The 24,926-nt window shown below is 45.1% G+C and overlaps 5 protein-coding genes across 5 annotated transcripts; 4 read left to right on the forward strand and 1 right to left on the reverse strand.

The window, feature by feature from the left end:
• The first annotated feature begins 1,966 nt into the window (after positions 1-1,966).
• On the forward strand, positions 1,967-2,980 carry LOC104334312 (olfactory receptor 5AR1). Its single transcript, XM_009939917.2, has one exon. The coding sequence runs from the start codon at positions 1,967-1,969 to the stop codon at positions 2,978-2,980; it is 1,014 nt and encodes a 337-aa protein (XP_009938219.2).
• A 3,646-nt stretch (positions 2,981-6,626) lies between these two features.
• LOC104334314 (olfactory receptor 5AR1) lies at positions 6,627-7,643 on the forward strand. The gene has a single exon (XM_009939918.2). It carries the CDS (start codon positions 6,672-6,674, stop codon positions 7,641-7,643), a length of 972 nt encoding a protein of 323 aa, XP_009938220.2. The 5' UTR covers positions 6,627-6,671.
• A 7,233-nt stretch (positions 7,644-14,876) lies between these two features.
• LOC104334315 (olfactory receptor 8U9) lies at positions 14,877-15,806 on the forward strand. The gene has a single exon (XM_009939919.2). The coding sequence runs from the start codon at positions 14,877-14,879 to the stop codon at positions 15,804-15,806; it is 930 nt and encodes a 309-aa protein (XP_009938221.2).
• A 3,172-nt stretch (positions 15,807-18,978) lies between these two features.
• LOC104334308 (olfactory receptor 5T17) lies at positions 18,979-19,908 on the forward strand. Its single transcript, XM_009939913.2, has one exon. It carries the CDS (start codon positions 18,979-18,981, stop codon positions 19,906-19,908), a length of 930 nt encoding a protein of 309 aa, XP_009938215.2.
• A 2,983-nt stretch (positions 19,909-22,891) lies between these two features.
• On the reverse strand, positions 22,892-24,149 carry LOC104334316 (olfactory receptor 5AP2). The gene is made up of 2 exons (XM_009939920.2): positions 23,635-24,149; positions 22,892-23,336 (listed from the first exon to the last, which is right to left on the reverse strand). Exons 1-2 carry the CDS (start codon positions 24,147-24,149, stop codon positions 22,892-22,894), a joined length of 960 nt encoding a protein of 319 aa, XP_009938222.2.
• Between the last annotated feature and the right edge of the window lie 777 nt (positions 24,150-24,926).

Here is a 24,926-nt window from a genome sequence, read left to right on the forward strand (position 1 = left end):
CCTGAGGAATGGGGAAGTAAAAGCTGTTTCTAGAAGGGTGAGAGAGAAGAGGAATCATCCTGAAGAAACGGTTGTCTCACTGCTGCTAGAAAACAGGCAGTAAGGCTGACGGAAAGAGGGAAGTGAGAAGGAAAGAAAGAGTCATACTCATTTCTCACGCAGGCACCACGCATTTTAAGGCCATCTCGAGTGGCTAAGACAAGCAGCAATCATCTTTTTTTTTGGCTGTGAATAAGAACAGAGGAAGAAAAATACACCAGGTAAAATTATAGTGATACTGAACACCAAGGTGTGTGACCAGCAGATGGGCAGCAGGAGAAAAATACTGACTGAAATTCAGGCATTAATGGCAAATGTTGAGAAGAGAGCTACCCAAGTCGGAGTTCGCCGTCCCGACGTGTGCGTGGGTGACACATCCTTCCCCTGGAGACGGGCTTTCAGAGAGCTGCGTCCCTGCAAATGCTGCTCCTAGGACCTGCTCGGAGACTCTGCCTCCTGGGAAGCAACGGTGTAGGAACATCTTCAAGGATAAATGGAAAATTACAAGTTATCTCAAAAAAGAAAATGGTGACACAATGGCAAATTGATATCTGCATTCAATCCAATTTTTCTTTAATATATCCATATCTGCTCTATGGAAATACGTAGTACACAAGATAGTTCATCTGACCATTGCAAATATAAAGCAATAATTTCCTTAAAGTAATCCATTACTTAGAGTTAGCATTTTTTTTTCCTCTCCCACGTTCCTGGATAATAAAATCTTTCAATTTCAAGTCTTCAGCAAAAATTGGGTTGCCTCATGTTCCACTCCTCACTACAAGTCAGATTTCTGAGGCTCTGCAGGCATTGTTTCCGACGTGCCTTGGGCATCTCATCCCCGAAACCTCAGAGAGACGTCGGTGTTTGTCCCAGGCTCTTTGGGGAACGCTCACTCTGCTTTCAGGTGCCCAGAGACCCTTTGGTAATTTGCCCTGTGGGAACGGGGTAAAACTTAAATCTTCCGGCCATGTTAGAGGATGTGATAGGGAAACCCTCATGGTTTTGGAAAGACCGATGGAGCTTGTGTCTCACCTTCAGTCCAAGGACCAGTGAGTATCTTGCTGAGAGTGACTTGAGGTGCCATTGACCAGAGAAAGGGTGAAATTTTGAAAGGTTTTGAAAGAATTTTTTGGTGGATGGGGAAGGACTTCCTTAATAAGCACGTCTACTCCCTGAAGAAGCAGGAACCTCTTCGTCAAGAAATATCAAAGTTATAAAGGTCCTTCCTGAAGGAAAAAAAACACGTACTCCAGTACGTCTGAATCTTAATTCCTAATTCAATTTTAGATAAAAATACCTGATATTAGCGGACCCAAGAGGTACAAGGAAGACAACGTGCCGGTATAATTCAGATCAGAAGGGGGTGGTTTCCCCTGGAAACTACACAGAGCAAATTGCAATCAGGTATGCTGGTCTCGTACCGTGTCACCACAGAGACAGAAAATCACTCCAGTGTGGTCCGTTATCTATTTAATGCAACACTAATTAATGTGGCAAATGAAGGCACAATATTGTTGTATTTACTTGTCCCTAAATAAGAACACCCCCCCAACAAACAGAAAGAAATCCTCCCAAAGATGCCCACATATTGGAAAGAATTTGGATGTTCACGAGAAGACATAATTTGCATGATTCTTTTGCAAGACCAGTTCTTTCCATAATGAGCCAGCCAGAGCTTTAAGATTCTTTTCCATATGTGAACTATGGGCTATTTTTTTGTCAAGATATTATTTTTCAATTTATTATTCAGGCTCTTCAACCCACCCACTGAGGAGAACTATCATATTTTTCTCAGAAGTGGATACATTCACCCAGGAAACACCAAATCCTGCGCTAACTAGGCATTACAGGTTCCTGTGAGCTGGGAGAAATTATTTAACCTCTTCCCGTGTTTCTCTGTCTCCTTGGTGCTGGTGCCAGCAGAATGGGTGGGGGAAACCACTCGAGCGTGACCGAGTTTGTCCTCTTGGGCTTCACCAACTTGCAGGAGCTGCTCTTTGCAATTTTTTTACTCATCTACATCACCACGCTAGTGGGGAACCTGGGGATGATCATCCTCATCAAGACCAACTCTCAGCTTCACGTGCCCATGTACTTCTTCCTCAGCCACCTCTCTTTCCTGGATATCTGCTATTCCTCATCCATCACGCCAAAGCTCCTGGTGGGCCTCCTCACAGAGAGAAATATAATTTCTTTCAATGGCTGCATCACACAGTTTTTCTTCTTTGCTGTATTCGGCACCACAGAAGCCATCCTTCTGGCCGTCATGGCATACGATCGCTATGTGGCCATCCGTGAGCCTCTGCACTACTTCGCTGCTATGTCCCATGGGGTCTGTGTCCAGCTGGTGGTGGGCTCCTACGCTGCTGGGAGCCTGAACGCCCTCATGCACACCGGCGCTCTCCTCCGACTCTCTTTCTGTGGCCCAAACCTTGTCAATCATTTCTACTGTGAAATCCCACCACTCCTGCTACTCTCATGCTCCAACACCTGGCTCAACAAGATGGTGATGGATGTGTGCATTGGTTTCATCATAACAACCTCGGTCTTGGCCATCATCGTCTCCTATGCCTGCATCTTGCTCACCACCTGGAGCACCCGCTCTGCAGAGGGCAGGCACAAAGCCTTCTCCACCTGCACATCCCACCTCATGGCTGTTGCCCTCTTCTATGGCTCTGCAGCCTTCTTGTATTTCCATCCCTTTTCCAGGCACGCAGAAGATCAAAGGAAAACAGCCTCCGTCTTCTACACTGTGGTGATCCCCATGCTCAACCCTTTCATCTACAGCCTGAGGAACAGGGAGGTGAAGAGCACCCTCAGAAGAACTATGAACAAGCTCCTCTCTTGCATGTATTTCCACAGGTCCTGCTCTACCCAAACCAAAGCAGATACTACCTGCCACAGCAGAGTGAACAGAAGAAAGAAGGCTGACACCTGACAAAAGAAGTGCACCATACATTTCTGCACGTCTGGTGAGATGTTCATGCTCTACCTCATGCTGAACACTGCAGACTTTGAATTACGAATTAACTCCGCGTTGGGATCGCTTGAAAAATAAATCACCTGTAAATACAACACCTGAAAGAAGGAAAAAAAGCAGGAAAGACAGACAATCCTGAAAACACTTACGTGTTTTTTAAGCAGCACTAGAACATGCACGGTTGATACTTTTCACCAAAGAGGATTTAGGGCAATATTAAATTCCGTGGCCTGAAAGAGGTGGCTAAGAGCAGAAGGGGACAAGCTAAATAAAGACAACATGTTGGGGAGAGATCATGTCTTTCATAACTTTGTGTTCAATTTTTCTAAGTAGTTGCCCAAGGTTTTGCTTTAGTACAATAAACCCAGTTTATTATTTTCTCTGATTTGTCCAAGGATAGTCTTTACGGGGAATATGCTTCATAGATTGCACACAGACCTGTGGGGCTGGGGGTCTTGCTTTCCTGGGTGGGTTTCCCCCTTGGACATCTACCAGCCTAGAGCCACCATGCTGACATGCTCTTTCACCTAGGAGGGAGGTGGAGTTTTATCCCCTGTGAGAAGCAGTTGCTCAGCTTGTCCAGGAACAGACTTTCAAGACGTTGTCTGAGCAGTCTTGGCTTTCCCCAGGATGTCATGTGGTGTTGACAACGCAAAAAGCCTCCATGTTTCTGCCCATATGTTGTGTTCAAGTGTGCCCGACGCGTTCGGTGGCTCCGAGACTCTCAGTGTGGGCTGAAAATCCCCCACTATCTCCTCTCCTCCTGGTGTGTCTCCATCCAGGCAAAGTTTATCTTCCATCCCAGCTGCAGCTTCTTCATAGTTTCTGCTTCCATGTTTCAGGGGTTGAGTCATCTCAGTCCAGGAGTCATCCTAGCTAATTGCAGGCTTTCCCATCTGTATTAGTCATCGTCGGTTCCCCTTATGGAGACAACCATGCATGTGGGGGCTTTGATTCATCTGTTCTATTTTAAACACCTACACCAGGATGAGATGAATTTTCCTGGAAAAAAAATGCATGGTTTTCCCTGCTCGCTGCTTGACAGTGAAGGGCTGACACAGCTACACAGCAAATGTGGATTTTGTACAGAGCAGTCACACCCAGGGCGTAGTCTGAAGAGTTATTTTCAGCATAAATTAACTAAATTTACATAAATTAAAGAATTGATTAAATTAAGCATATTCTGTTCTATAAGGGGAAAGCTTCAGCTCACCACGCTGACATTTTGAGGTCTTTCAAACCGCTCCTCTCGAGAGCAAGAAAGTGAAACTGTCTTTTAACAAGTAATTTACAATTCAGCTGAGCATGATGCTCAACAGGCATAAAATGCTTTCTGGAAAGAACAGAAAAGCAAAATGGATGAAGACAGTGCCTGAGCGATGCTTTCGCTTGGACGTAAAGGTCACTAATGCCAGATACTAACTTCCCGAAGAAAGGCTTATATTTTCCATGGATGGATAGGAGACAATTCCCTAGATCTGATCACAGGTACTAGTACTATTTTGGTTTCTCAAGAGCAAAGAGAAATTTTTCTCCCTAAACCTGGCCGTGACTTTCACAGATGCCTGGATCCCACTCTCTGGATATCCCAGAAAATGTTAAACCAAACGGCAGCAGTGGAGTTCCGGAACAGTTTTCCCTTCCTCCCCAATAACTCAGGTTCTGGAGGAGTGTTGCAAATGCTGTCTCCTAGCCCTGGAATCTCTATTCCTTACACCGGTTTCTTTTAATTCTCTGCGATGTCAAGAGATAAATTATATATTCAAAGACATAAATTTACATATATAAAAATGTCTTTAAATATATATATAAAGAAGCAGGAAAAAACACTCAAGCTTCCATTTAACTTGCTGAAACTAATTGTGTTTGTTTATCAGCGCATGTCTCCTCCTTAAGGAGCTGTTTCCAAAGTCATCAATTCCCAAGAGAAATTTCCTGCTTGGCACCGAGGGGAGGGCAGCGGCAAAACCCTTGGTCTTTCAGTGAAAGAAGCCTATAAACCGCGGCTTTGCTTGGTCAAGTATCGATGCCCTTCACACCTGGCAAATCATTCTTGCTTTTAATGCCAACATTGGGAGAAATCGGGGCTTATTTCTCAGATAAAATTTTGGCCTAGGAGATAACAAGTCCCTGACAAAACCCAACCGGAGATGTGAGCAGACAGGTGAGTTCCAGCCTGAATAACGCCATGAAGAGTTGCTCTGCTGCAAGAGGAGGACTTTAGACAGGAGCCTGCTGTCACACCAAACAGTCACCCAAGGTCAGGATGTCTCAGGCGAAACCCAGGCCTTTATAAATTGCTTTTCTGAATTCAAGGCAGCTTCTAGCTCAGGCTATGAGTAACACCAAGATACACAGGCACTGCCAGAGAGTAGCAGCCACTCAACCCCAGCTGATTATTTTAATCAGGATTACTGGGATTCATTATTCTTGTCCGGTGGCTGGAGAGGGCAGCAGCTTGGACAAGCTTGGAGTGGTTCTAGAAAGCGTTGGTGGTCTGAGGCATGTTACGATGCTTGCAAAAAAAAAGCTTGCCATCCTTGAGTTCTGGTTTATCGCAGAGCTGTTACATGAAGCGAAGAGGACTGACAGTGCACGGTCTGCTAGTCACTACACTATGAACATCACAGCATGGAAGCACTACCTGGGTTATTTGGCAAACTTCAAATTGTTTTAGAGGGGGGTGAAAGTTTCTGCAACTGACTTCAATGCTGAAATGAAATATAAAAATCAGTTTGACTCGATCCAGGTTTCAGTGGGCCTCACGTACAAATCAAGGTAGGGCACGTATGTTGAAATTCCCCCATGCAGAAGGGTCTTGTCCAGTGGTATAATTTGGTATCTTGTTCAAAAGCCCTCAGTGAGCAACTTCTGTGACTATTCCTAACTTCCATTTTAAGAAGAGAGGAGCTTAATTTTATCTCTTTTTAAGCTTAATTTTATATCTTTTTTTTTTTAAACTGCATTACTAACATCTTACTCCCCTGGTTCATAATAGCACTGTAGCATTGTTGGGGTTTCCACTGGTACCGACCTCCACAAATTCTGTCCATTGTCTTTCTCCACTTAGTGGCATCACGAGAACGACGTGGAGATCACCATATTTCAAGGGGGGTTAGTGCTTGCACTAAATCTCCTGTTTCAAACTTAATTTCAGAATTTCATAGGAAGCAAGGGAAGAAATCAGAGGTTTGGTTTAAATTGTTCTGTAACTCCTAAAGGAAATTCTCTAAAAAGTGCCTCTATCTCTCACCAGTACTTTTTATATTTTCTGAGACAAGAGTTTTTTATTCTTTTAAATGAAGACTTTGATTCCTAATGTTAGAATAAATTACTGTGATTATCTCTCTGGATCTGATGGGTAGCTAACTTCTGAACTTCTGCAGGAAGTAGAATAACCCTTCCCATTTGCAAAGTAACTTAATCAAACCAATAAACCCATTAGATATAAGTTCCATCATGCGCTTCACTTGCTTTAAAATGTGTTTCGAGACAAACATGGAATATGTTGTTCAGCAGCTCCTGCCTCTGAGATTTATATTTCCTGATAAGAATGAATGCCTCTTTAATGTTTTTTTGGGGGAACAACAGGAATACGCTGACTCTGCGTTTCTCTGCACCTCTGCTTTCCTAGAACAACTCCGTTACCATGATGGCCAGAGGAAACCACACCCCCAGCGCTGAATTTGTTCTTGCAGGGTTCTCAGAGCACGGGGACGTCCAGGCTGTCCTTTTCGTGGTCTTCTTGGTGATCTACATGATCACTCTGCTGGGGAATCTGGGGATGCTCGTGTTAATCAGGTCGGATGCCCAGCTTCACACCCCCATGTACTTCTTCCTGAGCAGCCTGTCCTTCCTGGACATCTGCTATTCCTCCTCCATCACCCCCAGACTGCTCGCAGATCTCCTGACAGAAAGGAAGGTAATTTCTTACTCTGCATGCCTCATACAGTTTTATTCCTATGCGGTCTTTGCCACCACTGAGTGCTACCTCTTGGCTGCGATGGCATACGACCGCTATGTGGCCATCTGCAGACCACTGCTCTACGCCATCTCCATGTCCAGCAGGGTTTGTGCACTGCTGGTAGTTGGCTCGTACCTTGCTGGGATCGTGAATGCCACTATCCACACGGGGTTTGCTCTTCAGCTGTCCTTCTGTGGTTCCAACATCATCAACCACTTCTACTGTGAGGGGCCCCCGCTTTACGCCATCTCTTGCGTGGACCCCACCATCAATGAGATTATGATGTTCACCGTGGTTGGCTTCAACCTGTTTGTCACCAGTCTGACCATCCTCATCTCCTACATCTACATCCTTGCCACCATCCTGAGGATGCGTTCGGCCGCAGGCAAACACAAAGCTGTTTCCACTTGCGCATCCCACCTGACAGCCGTGACCCTCTTCTATGGGTCTGCTGCATCCATGTACTCACGGCCCAGCTCCAGGCGGTCCCAGGACCTTGACAAAGTGGCCTCTGTGTTTTACACTGTGGTGACCCCCATGCTGAACCCCCTCATCTACAGCCTGAGGAACAAGGAGGTGAAGGGTGCGCTGGGGAGAGTGATAGAGAAGAAACGTTCATCCCAAAAATCGTTTTCTCTAGTGCTTCAGAGGAATTGAGAGGTCTTCTCAGACATTACTTTCCATTTCTGTACTGCTATGGTATAAAAGCAGCAGTGCTGTCCTGTGAGCTGCTGGTGACAAATGCATTGGGAAAACTCTGCCTTATCCCTAAATACTGGGTCATGAACTCGTCTTGGACCAGGCCATGCACTGACCTGCCTCAGGGATGCATGAGCTACTTTTATTTGTGTTTACAGCCTGATATTATTTTAATTTCAAGAATTTAAGCCCTTCTGACTATTTGTAGATTGAGAATGCATTATCACTATGGTCTTGAGCAACAATAACAAAGCACACCCATCGCTTTCCGCATGACGATGATGACCAGAGATCTCTTCAAGTCAAACAACGGGCACATTTCTGGTGAACGCGAGACTCAGGTAACTCAGTGCTCCCAGTACTACCAATAGACACTGGGCTTCAGAACAACAACCCGCTGCAGCAATGCTCATCAGGCCTTTTCTGCCACTTGTTTTACCTCAACTGTAGTTGCATTTTTATATTTATTTGAGAAGCTTCCACATCACCTGCAAACTTGCTCAAGAACCAGAGAGCTACCATCTGGCTTCTCCTTTGAGTAAAGGTAAAATTACCCAGGAGCCAGGTACCTGCTCCCTATCCTGGCATTCTGAGCTTCTTTTAGTCATATTACTGTGAATTGCTTTTGCTTAGTTTTGAGCAATTGTGTGATTTCCCCTCTAAAATAAACCATGAGATACAGGGGAAGAACTAACAAACTTTAGCCACTATAGTATAGGTAACCCCATAGGCCAACAGGAGAGAAAAGAGTGCCAACCTGGAACAAATACGGGGTAGAAACATATAGAAGTGATCCCAAGGAGACCACAGACTAGAACAGAAGCAGCTCCTACCACAACCAGTGCTCCCACCAAGCACACCACCATACCTCCTCAGCAAGGAGCTCAGGGCGCTGCTAGGTCACCACACCATCCCACCAAGGAAGCAGGACCTTAGCCTGAAGGTGGGAATTTAACCTCAGGGATTAGGGGCGGGTACTTTAATGGGATAAACCTGGAGGAGCATCACTCCCCATTCATTCAGGCCCACACAAATGTCCTGAATACAGTCACACACTAACACACTGACCCTCCAACTCCTTGGCTGCATGGCCTGGACTAGCTGACAAGCAAGGTGCTTTAGAAGTGCACTTTGTCATTAACAAGGAAGAAAGTTTCTTTCTTGTTAACTCCTGCTAATTAGTCTCTCATGGCTTGTTAAGGAGAATGAAGTAAGTTGACTACAAGCCCTCTGAGAAGCCTTCATAGTGATTAGGAAACTTTCTTGGTAAACCCCAGAAGATCTTGTTAAGCTGATGACTCTTGGAAGGGAGCAATTCTTGCTTTGGGAAGCGGAGCAGCTTCATTGGCGGTGGAAATAGCTGTAAACACCTGTATGGAGAGAGCCTGGAGCTCAGGCCTGCTGGAGGGCCCGCTGGAGGGCTTTCTGTGCTGATACAAGCTTGGTCATACACTCTCATTAAAGAAAGAGACATCCTTGTCCTCATGATATGTGCAGAGAAGGTGGTTCCCTTGGTTCTTGCTAATGGGGTGATTTGGCCCTGCCTTCTTTTGACCCCCTAGCAGAAAGAGTTGGGGAAACTCGTTGCACTTCTCCTCCTCAAGGACACCTCACAACTTCAATTTCTTCTCATTAATTGCCTTGGGATAGATTTGCTTGTGTCTTTTTTAATTCTTAAACTGGGAGACAAGTTGAAGTACACTACATATATCCTCCACATCTAACTGGTTTTCATAAATGCAATTTTCCTACCATTTCGAATCTGGGACTGGAGAACAAGCATGGGAATGGGTTCGCCTGACTCTCAACATCTGAAAAATTCATTGTCTAATTACGAGATAGTCAGCCAGATGCCCTCTATAGTATGTGGGAACAAGAGGATGCTTGACCACATCACAGGACAGGTGGTTAGGATGGATGTGGTGCAACAGCAGCAGGTCTGAACATCAAAAGGACTGGTACCATGGACCCGGATGTCTATGGTATATGCATTTCAGGATAGTTTTCTCGGTATTAAATTTCTTCTGGTCCGGGGATCTGAACATCTACTGGAGGTCAAACTGCATTAGGTGCCCCCCTCAAGCCCATTTTCAGTTTGCCTTCATCCAACAGGAACCCATCTCATGCAGCCTGACACCAGCCTGTGATACAAACAAGTACATGGCCAGGGGAGAAATATCTTCAAACTTCAACTCTTTAAACTGCACTTCTTGTCTGAACAAAACCTAGAATAATAGAAACATACCTTTACTGATCACAAACGGAGACAAGGAACTCCGATTTAATCACTCAACTTTTATTTACCTAAATTTGAAGAAGATGAATCTACTTCAGACTACCTAATCCCTCCTCCCAACAGTCTTAATAGTAAAAATAATAAAAAGAGCTTTATTGGTTGTTTTTTTTTCTTTTCAGTTGAAGTAAAACTTTATATGGGGAGAGGTGGGAAGGAGAGGAGGTCTGTCTGCACAGTGACATCTCCTGTTCACCAGGAAGCACTTCAGGATCGGAAGAGCTTATGCTCCTGCGTTGCATCCTCCTGCATCTATTGTGAAAAGCAACAAATGAATGAGACTCCCTAATTTGAAGTAGGTATGGAGAAACTGGAGATACCCGTTGAAGACAAAAGCGTGTAGATTCGCCACCTGGTACGAACCAACAGTTTCATTCGATCCATTCTCATGAGTCGTATCAGTAAAAGCACTGTCTCACTGAGTTTTCTCTTTTGCATGAGCAAACATTGAATGGTTAGATGTATGCCCTAAAAGTCATGATGACAAATGTGCATATCTGGGACGATCTCCATTTTTAGGCACGTTACTGAAAGCAGCAGTCATTCACAGAATCACAGAATCACAGAGTGTCAGGGGTTGGAAGGAACCTCTGTGGGTCATCCAGTCCAACCCCCCCTGCCGAAGCAGGGTCACCCAGAGCAGGCTGCACAGGACCTTGTCCAGGCGGGGTTTGAATATCTCCAGAGAAGGAGACTCCACCTGAGTGCAGGCACACTTGCATCTACAGAAGGTGGAATTCTTCTCACCTGACAATGTCAGTCTAAAAACTAATCATTTAAGCTCTTTCGTAGCAAGTGAAAGCGATAGACTCTTCCATAAGGAGACCAGAACATGAGCTGTGTCCTGCTGCTTCCTTGCAACTTTCCCTGTGCCCCAACCAGGTTTGTGAAGGTCCTCTCCAGGTGCCCCTGGTGCTGGCTGCTTCTCAGAGGTGTTGCAATGGGCTTGATGATTTTCTTGTCTGGCCTTGTATGTTGATTCTAACATTCACCACCAGGTAACACAAGGGATGGGCAGAGAGATGGAAAGACAAAGAAAAGAAAAACGAATCTCCTTGATGATTGATCTTCTTGGCTATCCATGTTACCTTATCCTTGTGGGCCCTTTGTGCCCAGAAATACTTACTCATGGTCTTCTCCAGCAAGCGCTGACATGATCACAAGTTTAGAGATCATGAAAATGAAAGTGTGATGGCGCTGTCTTGTGTGACATCCCCACAGCAGCTCATCTCACAGGGCCGCACAAGCGGGTATTTCCTTGTCTCTCCCAGCACCGCCCGTGGCGTGTGGCTGGGGACATTTATCCATCGCCTTGCTCCGCGTTTCCTTAAGGACTCGGTCCCTGAAGTGTGTAGCTCAGCTATTCAGCACGGCCTTTGCATTGAACCAAATGTGGCCCCTGAGTTACTCACTGCGCCCCAGAAAAAGAATTTGCAGAGCTTCCATGGCTCTCCATGTTACAAGCTCACTGTTTTCACCACTGTAGCTGCAGAAGAAAGATGCATTCTCAAGAACATTAAAGTTATTTGCATTATATGTTTCCACCAGTCCGAATGCGGGATGAAACAAGAACTCTTCCTAGGAGTCTCCCCAGAGTGTCCTTCACCTCCGTGTTCCTCAGGCTGTGGATCAGGGGGCTCAGCATGGGGATCATCAGGGTGTAGACAATAGACGCCACTTTTTCTGGGTCCAGGGAGTGACTCAATCTGTACCATCAAGGGGGAGAAATGGAAACTTTTATGCACTATTCAGATAAGCTATTTAGGATGTTCATTTTGGAGTGGGACGTGTTGCTTCCTAGAGTACCTGGCAACAGGGTCAGATGAAGAAGTCTACACCTGTAGATGACATCATTCAGCTAAATCATGCCCAGACTCAACAGCTCCTACGCTAAATAAAAGCACTAAGGTAGCTATAAATGATCTGGAAAAGAAAGAAAAAAAAACACTTCAACCCCATAACTGGCTTTTCATTTCTCAAAAAGAAATGTTGTTTCCAATTTCATTCTGGTATTTCTTTCCAGAATCCTGCAGGCTGGGACGCACAGTGAGCAATCCCACGCCGATCCAGGGGACTGGCCGTGGTGACGAGCACCAGATGACGCGCCACGTGCTAATGCCACAAAATGATTCATTTCATGCCTTAGCATTTTGGTTTTTTTTCCCCTTTGAGCATTTCAGGGCTCATCAAGGCAGTGTTGAAATTGTGTAGATCTTGGTGGAATGAAAGGAAACTTCAAGCCCAGCTTATGAGCGTCCTTGGCGTGAGCTGTGCACTGCTGTGAACCCATGTGGACCAGCTGCTTTCCAAACGTGAAAGATCTGCCCCAGCCAAGCCTCAAGTCCATAAACTCAATTGTGAATTTGTCTGGGTGTCTTTTCTCCTTCTCAGGATACATTTTTGCAGCTGGGGTCCAAAACCTGCTAGGTATCTGAGGGAAAGGACTTACACAGACTCTCAAAAACTCTTTTTTCTTTGGTAGGTTTTGCTTTCTGCGTTCCTTCAAATCAAAACTCATTAGAGAATTTTTGGTGTTGTGGCACACTTGAGCACAGATTGTGTTTTGAGACGTCGCCTGAGTGACGAAGATTCAATGAACAGAAGAAGGACAGCGAGTGAAAACAAGAACACAGACACAATCTGGCAGACTTTGCCATATTTCAAGCTGACGACGCTTCTCCTACCCTTGACACTACCTTAGACACCTGCCAGAAAATGCAGTTCTTGTCTGCCCAGGCTCCAATTCTGCTGCAAAGCTGGGCACCTGGTGGCGTGTAGATGAGCTGTGAATACGGGATCAGGTAGGTCTTCGGTGAGCTCGCTGTCAGACCAAGGCAGAGTGACTTCAGAAGGGGAAATTACCAGTTGGTCTTGTTCAACTTATCCTAAGAGCTGCCCTTATCCCAGAGGGATGCAACGGCTGGAGTGGCTGTACGCAGCCTGCCAAGGGTTTTGGCCCCAAATCTCATTGGGAAAAAAATAAAACTGAAGAACAAAGTCCATCCTGGAAGTTAATAGAGGACCCACTTGTGAGAAAAGTTATCATGACATTTTGAAAAGAATTGGTGCCTTTCATATATATATAAATACTTTATGTTATATATATATATATATATATATATATGTAACATTAAAAAAAAAAATCAAACCCAAAACTTGCTGGGGGAACATTGACTATGTGAAGCCAGCAAAGGCAAAGATCGACATTTGGGGTGGGTATTGGAGGAAGAAGGTGCTAACAAGGGGAGACCACAGTAGAAGAAAAAGCTGCAAGAAACATCTTTGCATTGCCGAGATCCAGCTGAGGTGGCATGAGAAAAGGCACTGGAGAAAGTCAGATAACAGCCAGGGGTGACTGCAGGAAAAAGTTGGGATTTGCTTTTGGTGAACCACGTAGACATTCTCTTTTCATCCACTCCCTCTCCTCAGCATGGCAGAGGGGAAAAGACATCTTCTTCAATTCAGATATTCAAAGCAAAGTTTTAGTGGGCTTCATTAGTGAGCCTGGAGATGAAGACATTCATATTCCGGGTGGATTTTACTTGTTGTCAAGCTTCTATTCTCCGTGGACTGGAATGCCTCCAAGGTCACAGAAATGAGTATAAATACCCCTTGAACGCTAAAAACCACTGAAGGGGCTTGACTACCTTCTGGAAAGCGCAGCAACACATCATCCTCAGAGCAACTTTTAAGGAAAGAGTGCTAAAAAGCACTCTCAACATTTGTTTGAAGATGAATTTTAGCCTCAGTCATTGTTGGAGGAGCAGCCAAACTCATCCCAGTTGCTGAAGGAGCTGCAAAGACCTGCACCGAAGATCTGAGTTTTGCTGGAGAAGTCGTGTCCAAGGTGAAGGCATCTTCTATTCTGGCCAGTCCTCAGCACTGAACCTGTTCTGTGGTGGGACATGAAGGGACACCATGGAGCTAAAGTAAGCACCCCTTTCTTTTTGTCTGTGGTACATGAAGGTAGTGAGATAGAGGAAAGGAAGGATCAGAGGGGTATGATAACTCATTTCTAGCAACGAGCCTGAGAACCCCAGAAGGAATCCTACATGGGAGGAGGACTCTTCTGCTTTGAAGCTTAGATGAAGTAAACCAAGGAGACATGTAGATGTTCAGTCTTTTCATAGGTGCCATTGTAATGGCAAGGAATGACCCTGATGGCCAAGGCAAGAGGGTGCTCGCTACCTACAGCACAGGCTGTCTTATCTCCTCTCCCTGCCCTGCTCAGCTTCTCCTGCATTTGCTTGTACGGCCTCGGCTCTACATCCAGGTTAGTTTCCCCGCCACCACCGTGCCACTGCGAATTTCCTTTCCTACACGGCTGTCATACTGAAAACTGTGTCTTCTTGTCAGCTTTAAAAGGCAAATACCCACACTTTTACTCTGCTGTGTTTTTCAGAGAGAAATCAAAGTCAAGAAGAAAACTACTTCTGCAAGCTGAATTGTTCCATGTTGGTTTCTTTTTAAAAAAACAATTATTTTCAAAATGTACCTGTCATTTACTACGGAAAAACCAAAGTGCATTAAATATCTTCGTTTAAAAAAAGGATTGTTACTAAGAAATGCCCAGTGTATTGACCTTCCTCCTGTGCTAAATGTCCCCAGGAAGGCACAAATAGGAAGCTGCACAGGAGATGCTGAGCTAAACCCAGGTGGGTATGCTCACTGTTCAGCTTGACAAGTAGGTTTAGGTTTTCGTACCCTTTCGAAGCCGCTGGACGGAGGCGTGGCTCTTCCGAGAGCTATCCAGAATCCAGCTGACATTTTACGACCCTCCTGTAGGAAGGGCTCTGCCTTCCTTCAGTGACACCGAGGAAGCTGAGGGTCCTGCTGAGCTGCCCAAATCATTGTCTGCCACTTCACCTATCTCCCACAGGTCGAATGCATTACAGAGAATGACACCTATCAATCACACTGATGTGCATGAGTTCATTCTCTTGGGGCTCACCGCCCGCCCGGATCTCCAGGTCCCCCTTTTCTTGGCTTTCCTGGCCATGTACATGGTGACCCTTTTGGGGAACTTTGGGATAATTGTATTAACCAGGACCGATCTTCACCTGCACACCCCAATGTACTACTTCCTCAGCCACTTGGCTTTTGTCGACATCTGCTATTCCTCCATCATTCTCCCCAGAATGCTGGTGCAGATCTTGACGGAGGAGAAAACCATCAGCTTCTTGGGGTGTGCAGCCCAGCTCTGCTGCTTCGTCATTTTTGGGGTCACTGAGTGCCTCTTGCTGGCCGTGATGGCCTATGACAGGTACGTGGCCATCTGCAAACCCCTCCTATACCCCACCATCATGTGCGGATGGATGTGTCGGTGGCTTGTCACCGGTTCCTATGCCATCGGTGTCTTGCATGCGGTGACACACACCACCTTCATCTTTACTTTCTCCTTCTGCCACTCCAATGTTATCAACCACTACTTCTGCGACATTGCCCCGCTCTTAGCTCTCTCCTGCTCCAACACCCACACCTATGAGGTGGTCGTCCTTGCTCTCGTCAGCATAAACTGTCTCAGCACCATGACGATAATCTTCGTCTCCTATACTCGTATTCTCCCCACCGTCCTGAGGATCCGCTCTCCAGAGGGAAGGAGAAAAGTCTTCTCTACCTGTGCCTCGCACCTGACGGTCGTCACCATGTTTTATGGGGCAATCTTGTTCATGTACCTGCGCCCCAGCTCCACCTTTGCATTGGACGAGAACAAAATGGCCACGCTGTTTTACACCATCATGACCCCCACATTGAATCCTTTGGTCTACAGCCTGAGGAACAGGGAGGTGAAGGCTGCCCTGAGAAGAGCGGTTGGGAGAAGGCAGTGAGTGGAGGAAGCTGGTGACCAGGAGAGTATTTCTCTGTTGCTGTTACTGCATGTGACTCAGAGTTGCACTGGAGCCTGTACGAAGGTGTACTGAGGGTAATTTCTTTACAATTTATCTCCCTTTATTATAGGGAGAAGTCTGGCTGAAGGGTGACTGACACTGACACAGATTAGACATGTAACTTCTGCGTAGCTGAAGTTGGCTGAGATGAAGCCCAACCTCATGCACCGTCAATGCTCAGTGAGAAGTGAGCAGCCCCTCCACAGAGCTTGATTCAACCTGTTCGTCTCATTTCTCTGTTCAATGACAACAAAGAAAGCCTGGGTTGCACGGGACATGGGCTTCCAGACTGCTAAGGTTCAGAGGGGAACCCAGAAGAAGAGTCAGAAACCCTTTTTCTATGGAGCGTCTCTCCGAAATCTGGTGCCTACAGGGATGGGTGGGAACCGGATAGACCTGAAGGACTACAGGACATCCTATAACCAGTTAATAACTCAGTCACACAATTCTTCAGTGTAGTTTATCAAGCTGTTACCTGTGGTTTGGCACTCTAATAAGGCTTTTTCACCAAAACCTTGGTTCCTGCAAGTTGCAGGCTGAGTTTGAGGTCTTTGGGCCTTCTAGATGTCACAGTGAGTGCTGGTGCTAATTTTCCTGGAAACCTCTGGGCTATTTGAGGCTCCCCTCTGCTGTTCCTAAAGCTGCTTTTCAGATGGTGTGTAAATGTAAATAACTTCATCACATGTTGGTTCAATAACAACGCTTTCAACGTTTATTGAACCATTGGTGCTGTATTTCCCAGCCCTTTAAGCCCCATTAAGAAAGAGACTTTCTGCACAATTCACCAAGAAGTTACAGAAAGGAGGTTGCCATTGATATCCTGAAGGTCTCTCTGTCATGGTATTAAGAAACACATAACCTCAGGTAAGCAATACAAGTAACCAGCCTTAAAGGTAGGATAAACAATGTTCTTGCCCAAGAAAATTTTCCACCCAGCTGATATTTCCTCACACCCCACAAGAAATAGGCACCTCTGTATGTAATTCACTTTGTTGCAAGACCAGTCTCGAAAGCAAATCCCGTGGGTCACACCCCAGGAATGCCTGTTTGTCTCCCAGCAATGGAGATCTGTGCGCATGTATGCATCTGATGCATGTCTCGGGTTATGAGGTGGATCCAGGCAATCTGTTCGAGCCTTTGTGAGCCGCTCTGCTTGTAAGACTGGTTTTATATTTTATTTTATTTTATTTTATTTTATTTTATTTTATTTTATTTTATTTTATTTTATTTTATTTTTAAATTTAATTTAATTTGATTTAATTTAATTTAATTTAATTTTATTTTAATACTCCTCTGTCATACATATATATATGCACAGAGAGATTGTGCATGTGTGTATATATACATATATATATGTTTGATGGAGGTATATAAAATTAATTGTGTTTCTCCCAAAGGAAGTTTTCCAAAACACTTCTCAGCAAAAGCACCTCAGAAGTCTCAGTGGATTAGAGACAGAGTTAAAAAGCAATTAAAACAGGCAGGCTGGACAGACCGAACATATAAGTGCCCTCACAATCTGTCATGAATTAACGCGAAGCAAGGAAGGAGCAAGAAGCGAGACCTTGGCTGGTGAGGAAGAGAGGACATCCAGGTTTGTTTTATAGCTGAAACTTTCAGGCGATACATAATTTTAAGGGGATATCTAATATCCTTGCAGAATATGATATATAATTCCTTACAGTGGGAAGGAGAACGGCTTCCTCCTTCACAGATGAAGCCTGTAAAGGTGAATTCCATAGCCTGCAGTTGTGTCTTTATTAGACAAAGCAGGACGAGTTACTCTCCTCATGCCAGAGCAATAGAACAGGGGAAGAAGGAAAACCACCCGGCACGTGGATTTTTAAAGGTTATGATACAAGTTATAATTGTTTATAATTTTATGAAGGTTATAATACCAGTTACCGGATAAAATACTGGTTATAATTTGTCTTTATCTCCGCAATACCGAGGAATTCTGTCTGGAGTGCTTTCGTGATGCTCCAGGCTTCTCTGCAGGGTTTTCGACCCCCATAGCCATGCCAATAAACGGCGGAGTTTTCTGACATGCAGCTAAATCCCACGCACTTCCTCCACCTTGGTACAGAGTTTATTTGATTTTCCGTTAGGAATAGAAGCCAGGCTCATGAATACCAGCTGTACACTGATTTACCTGCTGGCTTTTCTGATGGGAGAGATGTACTCGTTCCACTGAGGAGATTCAGCCACGGCGGCAGAAACCCTACGAGCCGCACAGGATTTTCCACGATCTGAGATTAAAAGGGGGCTGGTTTGCCCACCAGTTTTCTTGGCTCTTTTCTTGGTCTGTTGTGAATACATATTTGTGTCACAGGGGCTGCTTCTGGACCACCGTGGAGGGCTGCTCTGCCTTCCTCATGGATTTCTGTCATAAAAATTCAGGATGCATTGGCGTATTTTCATATATTTAAAGCTCCTGGAGTATGAATTTTAGAATGAGGAGGCGCAGAGAAAAGCATTATAAAGGCAAAGATTGGTCGTACCATCTTTTTTTTAATGGTTTATTTTCTCCTAGATGATGGCACTGTACCATTTCCATACGCTCCGTAAAAGCATAACCCCAAATTAGCAAAATAAAGGAGAAGTTATGGAAGAATAAGGTGGATTTTCATCTTTTCTCTCTGCAGACAAAAGAATCTTTAAAAAAAACTCCACTGGGAAGGCTTCCTACAATTCTGAAAGTTAGATTCTAATTCAAATTCGGTGAAAAGTCTGTTTTCATTATCCATATAACTGATTTATTATAGGAATTACTGAACCCTTTCTTTAACTCTTTGTTGTTAGAACTTGGGAGGGTTGCGCTGAAATGTGATGTACACTAGGAGTGTACAATAGAGAAAAATATAGATGTATCAGACTGAATGAAAAATTGAACACTTGGCAGAGTAATGGATACTGAAATAAAATTTTCCCTGTCTTACCAAATAGTTTTCTGATGAATGTTGATTTAAAATTAAACAAATCTCTGATAACGAGTGGGCTAACCACTACAGGCACCAGGGATTGTTGGTCTTCTTAGGTGCTGAGTCTCTCCATCATTTTATTTTTTCTGTTATGGCTCTATGAATATAACTCACAGTGCTTTTTTGAGAAGATGGCCGAGGAAAATCAAACCGAGCAAATTACGGAGCTGACCCTTGTGGGACTGACAGACAACCCACGACTACAAGCACCTTTGTTTCTCCTGTTCCTCCTCGTTTACTTCATCACCCTGGCAGGGAACCTGGGCATGGTCGCGGTGATCAGGAGCAGCAGTCAACTCCAGTCACCCATGTACTTTTTCCTTAGCAATTTATCTCTCCTAGATGCTTGCTACTCATCGGTGGTGACACCGAGGACACTAATAAACCTTCTGATGGAGAAGAAAACAATCTCTCTGGCTGGTTGTGCCACCCAGCTTTTTTTTTTCATCGCTTTTGGGACCACTGAGTGCTTCCTTCTGGCTGCGATGGCGTACGACCGCTACGTGGCCATCTGCAAGCCTTTGCTTTACCCGGCCATCATGTCTTACAGGGTCTGCATGCTGCTGGTGGCCGGTTCGTATGTGCTTGGCCTGCTACACTCATCGGTGCACACAGACTTTGCCTTCAGCCTGCCTTTCTGCCGGCCAGCCAAGGTCAACCATTTCTACTGCGACCTCATGCCTGTTCTAGCGCTGTCTTGCTCCGACACCCATGTCAACAGGGGTCTGATATTTGGCCTAGCGGGACTGGTGGAGATGGTGACCATCTTGGCCGTCCTGGTCTCCTACACCTTCATCCTCTCCACCGTCTCAAAGATCAGCTCTGCTAAGGGCCGGCACAAAGCCTTCTCCACTTGCACCTCTCACCTGGCTGGAGTCACCATTTTCCATGGTTCTATCCTCGCCCTGAACTTCCGACCAACATCCAGCGACACCCTGAGCACCGACAAGATCTTCGCTGTGTTTTACTCACTGGTGGTGCCCATGCTGAACCCCCTGATCTACAGCCTCAGGAACAGGGACGTGAAGAACGCCCTGAGGGAGTTCGTCATGGGCAAGTAGTTTTGGCAGGATATTTCTCTGATGGTTTTGCGAGGACACCATAGTCTCACTTGATGCCAAGGATTTTTGTTTCCCCATTCTATTACTGAGGCTTCCAGATTTGGTTTGGAAGCGTCTCCAAGTCTGGCTTTCTTTCTACTACTGCCTTGTGCCAGTCACCAGACACCATAGACAGTCTGATTCACCTTCTGTATTTTATTGCGTGTAGCTTTTTTCCCCCTCCCTCTTGCTCTTTTCAGATGTACGCTGGACATCAGCTCCAGGCTCCTTGATAGCCCTGTCAAAATGCTCTTCCACAGCCAGCAGCATCTCCCAGCTTATAGCTTAAAACCTGCCTTATGACCTCTTTTTACATTCAGGGTCCCGCTCCCTTATCATCAAAGGGCAATGAAATATTCCTCTACAAGTACAGGAAATTTAATGAAACTAATTAACAAAATACTTTTTTTTTTTAACAGGAAAAATGCCATTTATCTCACTGATGTTAGGCACTGCTCTGAGAGACATATCCTTGCTATTATCTAAAGAATAAAGCTAGATAAGGTATCTAAAGCTAAAGATTCGGTAACTAATTTTTAGCTAGGTAAGGCTAGGTTATATGAATACATTCTTAAATGCTCAGGTCAATATGGGCCAGGTTTTGAATGATCTACAGAGCACCTGATTTTCTCTTTCCAAAATGTTCAGGCTGATCTAGCTGCACCTGGGCAAAGAGGGACATTTCCAGCTCTTCCTGCCAAAAACTTGCTTGTGCTTTGAGCTGTCAGAACCACCTATGGAGAGGACCTCTATTATATGTTTCATGCAGGAAGTTTCTGTCTTCAGCCATGGGTTTCTACACTTTGTAGATCGTTTCTCTGCAAAGACTGAAGCAAAATAACGCAGTGATGCTCTTAGCAGAGAAAGTATTTCCAAGAAAACCAAGTCTGTTTCTCCTATTGCGGGAGTCTACAGTTCTGCCTCCACTGCACCTTAAACTGAAGTTCCTCTTGGAAGTTCCCTGAGGTGGATCCACCACACACAAGACTACAGCAATCCAGACCTCTTTTAGGAATGTAACACCAAGTCCAGGTAAACCTTCGAGTGTTTTAGTTGTCTCTGCTTTGGAAACTTCATCAAAAACAAGAGGAAACGAGGACACCCAGAGTGAGGGGATTCATCAAGCAGTGAGTCCTACACATTAAATTTCTCATCTAGGCTCCCTTTCCCCCGAGAGGTCGGATCAGATGTTCTTTCAAGGTCCAGCTTAGGATTTCTCTGTACATTTCTATATGTATACTGTAAGCAAAAATATCCGACAAAAGAGAAGGAAGAAAACAAGGTGTAGCGAGGGTTTGAAAAGAAAGAAGCTATCTGACACCAAAAGTCTCCATCTTGCCAAGCTCTTTAGCTTTTAATTCTATTGATTCCAGCTCCTTCATTCAGCTGCAGGCAGAAGCCGCTTTTCCCCCAGACCTGAGACAACGTCTCCTCTCCCGCTGCCATTTGCCCGAGCACACAAAAGACTCTTCACCACCCACCTGCTTTCCCAGAAGAAGTTAATTCCCACTCTACCCACCACAGCCAAGGGAAAGAGCTTTTTCTGTTGCAGCGTTTCCCCGCTATATTCCCATCGATAACTCTGCGGAACCAGAATTCATCACGAGTCCGAGCGGCGTCAACGGGCAAGGGGCAACCGAAATCAAGAGTGTGAGGAGGAGGAAGGCCCTACACTCAACTCTCCCAGCCAACCTGAATTTTGTTGATAGGAGGCTGCAGAATTGCACCCAGCCACAAACGCTTGTGAGCGTGCACTCGAGAAACGAGAAACGTCCTTTTGAATTAATTCGGGTGAGCAGAAATTGGGATGCTTTTTCTCTTACCTGCCTACCAGGTAAAGATGAAGGATTGCTGGCCCCTCCCGAGTGCCGTGGCCATTCCTGTACCATGCTTTATGTCCCCGTTCTTTAATGAGCCATAATTTGCAGAACTGCTGTATTTTGGCTTTTTTCAGACCCAGAGAGCTATCAGCTACCATTGATCATGTGTTCAGGATTGTCTTTCACCATGAGCCATAATTTGCAGAACTGCTGTATTTTGGCTTTTTTCAGACCCAGACAGCTATCAGCTACCATTGATCATGTGTTCAGGATTGTCTTTCACCATGAGCCATAATTTGCAGAACTGCTGTATTTCGGCTTTTTTCAGACCCAGACAGCTATCAGCTACCATTGATCACGTGTTCAGGATTGTCTTTCACCTATCGAAACTGGACTCACGCTTAATTTTTAAATGAAATACACCGTTTGTCTTTCATGGCTTCAGCATGAGTTGGGCGAACCATCTCAGCATGGTTCATCGCCCTGTTTTTAATTACATTGTCCGCACTTTCTTCCTTTAAGTGAAGATGGATGCTGATGTGTGCAGCCTGGGGAGGGATTCCCCTGGATATTCGAAGGTAGAGCTTGAGATCCTGCCTCCCACCAGCTTTTTCCCTTTTTATGTCAGAAACAAATGCACTGTATTTTTTCAGGCCTTTTATCTTCCCGTTTCTCAGCAAGCAAATTTTAAAATACATTTACTCTTCCAAAATGTTCCCTCTTGCCTCAGCAGCTTGACTAATAAACAACTCACCGGTAACAGTGAGGAATTTTATTGGATTTTAGGGACAAAGTCAATAAACTTGCAAGGAGAATACATATTTATCAGTGACAAAAAGTTATAAATCAATAAAACTATGATTTGTGCTTCCTGTGAGAAAGAGCAGCCCGCAATAATTCAGGGTCATTCATTCCTACAGGCTGGTGGAATAAAGTCCGAGGCTCCCATTCCTCCTGATTTCCTTCCAAGGAAGATGTGATTGTGGGGTCTGTTTCTCATGGCTGAGTACTGCAATTCACTTCTGTGCAGAAACTGTGGAAGGACCTACCTAGAATTGTGAGGATTAGGGAAAAAATCCGATTGTTTTAATGCATCATAAGCTTTCTCACAGAAGATAAAGTCTTCACTTCCTAGCTGGTACAGCTCTTTTATGCTGACAGTGGTTGAACACCCTTCTCCTGCACTTCACCAGAGCACCCTTCACCTCCTTGTTCCTCAGGGTGTAGATGAAGGGGTTGAGCATGGGGGTGACCATGGTGTAGAAGATGGAGGCCACCTTATCCAGGCTGCTGTGGCTAGACGTGGATTGTAGGTACATGAAGAATATTGTCCCGTAGAATAAGGAAACAGCCATCAAGTGGGAGGTGCAGGTATCGAAGGCTCTGGACCTGCTCCGTGCTGAGTGCATCCTCAGGACCGTGCGGAGGATACAGATGTAGGAGAGCAAAATGATCACGCTCGTGCCCACCACATTTGTGGTGACAAAGGCAAAGATGATCATCTCGTTGTTGCGGGTGTCGGAGCACGTGAGCTTTAGTAGAGGGCTGACATTGCAGAAGAAGTGGTCACAGAATCACAGAATCACAGAATAGTAGGGGTTGGAAGGGACCTCTGTGGGTCATCTAGTCCAACCCTCCTGCCGAAGCAGGGTCACCTACAGCAGGCTGTAGAGGACCTTGTCCAGGCGGGGCTTGAAGATCTCCAGAGAAGGAGACTCCACAGCCTCCCTGGGCAGCCTGGGCCAGGGCTCCGTCACCCTCAGAGGGAAGAAGTTCTTCCTCATGTTCAGACGGAACTTCCTGTGCCTCAATTTGTGCCCATTGCCCCTTGTCCTGTCACTGGGCACCACTGAAAAGAGCTTGGTCGATCTGTCTGGGTCCGCAGAAGGAACCCCCAAATATACAGCCTGTGTAGATGATGGCACTGAGAAAGGCAATGAGATAGGATGATGCTACCAGCTGCCGGCAGACGCGGTTGGAGATGACCGTCACGTAAAGCAGGGGGTTGCAGATAGCAACGTGCTGGTCATAGGCCATCACAGCCAGGAGGTGACACTCGGCAGTCGCAAAGAAAGCAAAGCCGTGGAACTGCATCGCACAGCCAGCGAAAGAAATGGTTTTACTCTCCAATAACAGGTCTGCTAGCATTTTGGGGGAGATGACTGTGGAGTAGCAGATGTCAGTGAATGAAAAATGGGTGAGGAAGAAGTACATGGGGGTATGGAGGCTGGGAACCACCCGAACCAAGACCATAATCCCAATGTTCCCCACCACAGTGACAATGTAAGTCAATAGAAACAACCCAAAAAGAGGGGCCTGCGCACATGGGCTGTCTGTAATTCCCACAAGGACGAATTCAGTCTGTGTGTGATTTCCTCCCATGACCAAATGTTACCCACTGAGGCGAAAGGAAGAAAAACATCAAAAAGAAAAAAATAGGAGTTTCAGTTCTGGACCGTATTTCGCTCCGATCAGTCACCAGTTTAACTACTGCATTTTGGTCTATTCTTCTATATTTTCTAAACACAAATTTTACATGCGTTTTCTTTTTCAGCTGAGGTGCTTAGAAAAGAACAGGGAGTAAGATGAAACAATTCAAACACCAATTTTATTTCCTGTGCTTGGATAATTAAACATACGGATTTATTCTGTTTTCAGATTTAAGAAAAGAATCCGATTTTTATTCACTTTCAGCCTGAGAGAAAATTGTTGCAGAAGACACCTTAGAGAAGCCTCACAGGAGCACACAGAAACCTGGAGCGAGAGAAAGTCACAGCCTCAGTGAAATCACAGAATGCACAACATTAATGACCTCCAGACATTTTCTCTTGGTTTTTAATTATTATTCCAGTCTTCAAATCACGTTTATTAAACTATTATATATCATTCTCAATGGACAAAATTCACACTGGTAAACTCATGATTTATAGCTTAGTGGTCTCCAGCACACACCTAAACCCGTAGGTATTACGTTAAGATGCTTGCTTGAAAACCGAGTTAATTTTGAAACGTGCTGATTCCAAAGGCTGCTTTGTTAATGACTATATTCTGCTGACGACTTGAAACGCGGAATTTCTTTACAACAAAATAAGACTCCTCCTTATTTAACACTTGCATAAATCAGTTCATCTCGCTTTAGCTGCATAAGTAGAAGATAAA

The sequence above is a fragment of the Opisthocomus hoazin genome, chromosome 7, assembly GCF_030867145.1.
Source record: "Opisthocomus hoazin isolate bOpiHoa1 chromosome 7, bOpiHoa1.hap1, whole genome shotgun sequence".
NCBI classification, from domain to species: Eukaryota; Metazoa; Chordata; class Aves; order Opisthocomiformes; family Opisthocomidae; genus Opisthocomus; species Opisthocomus hoazin.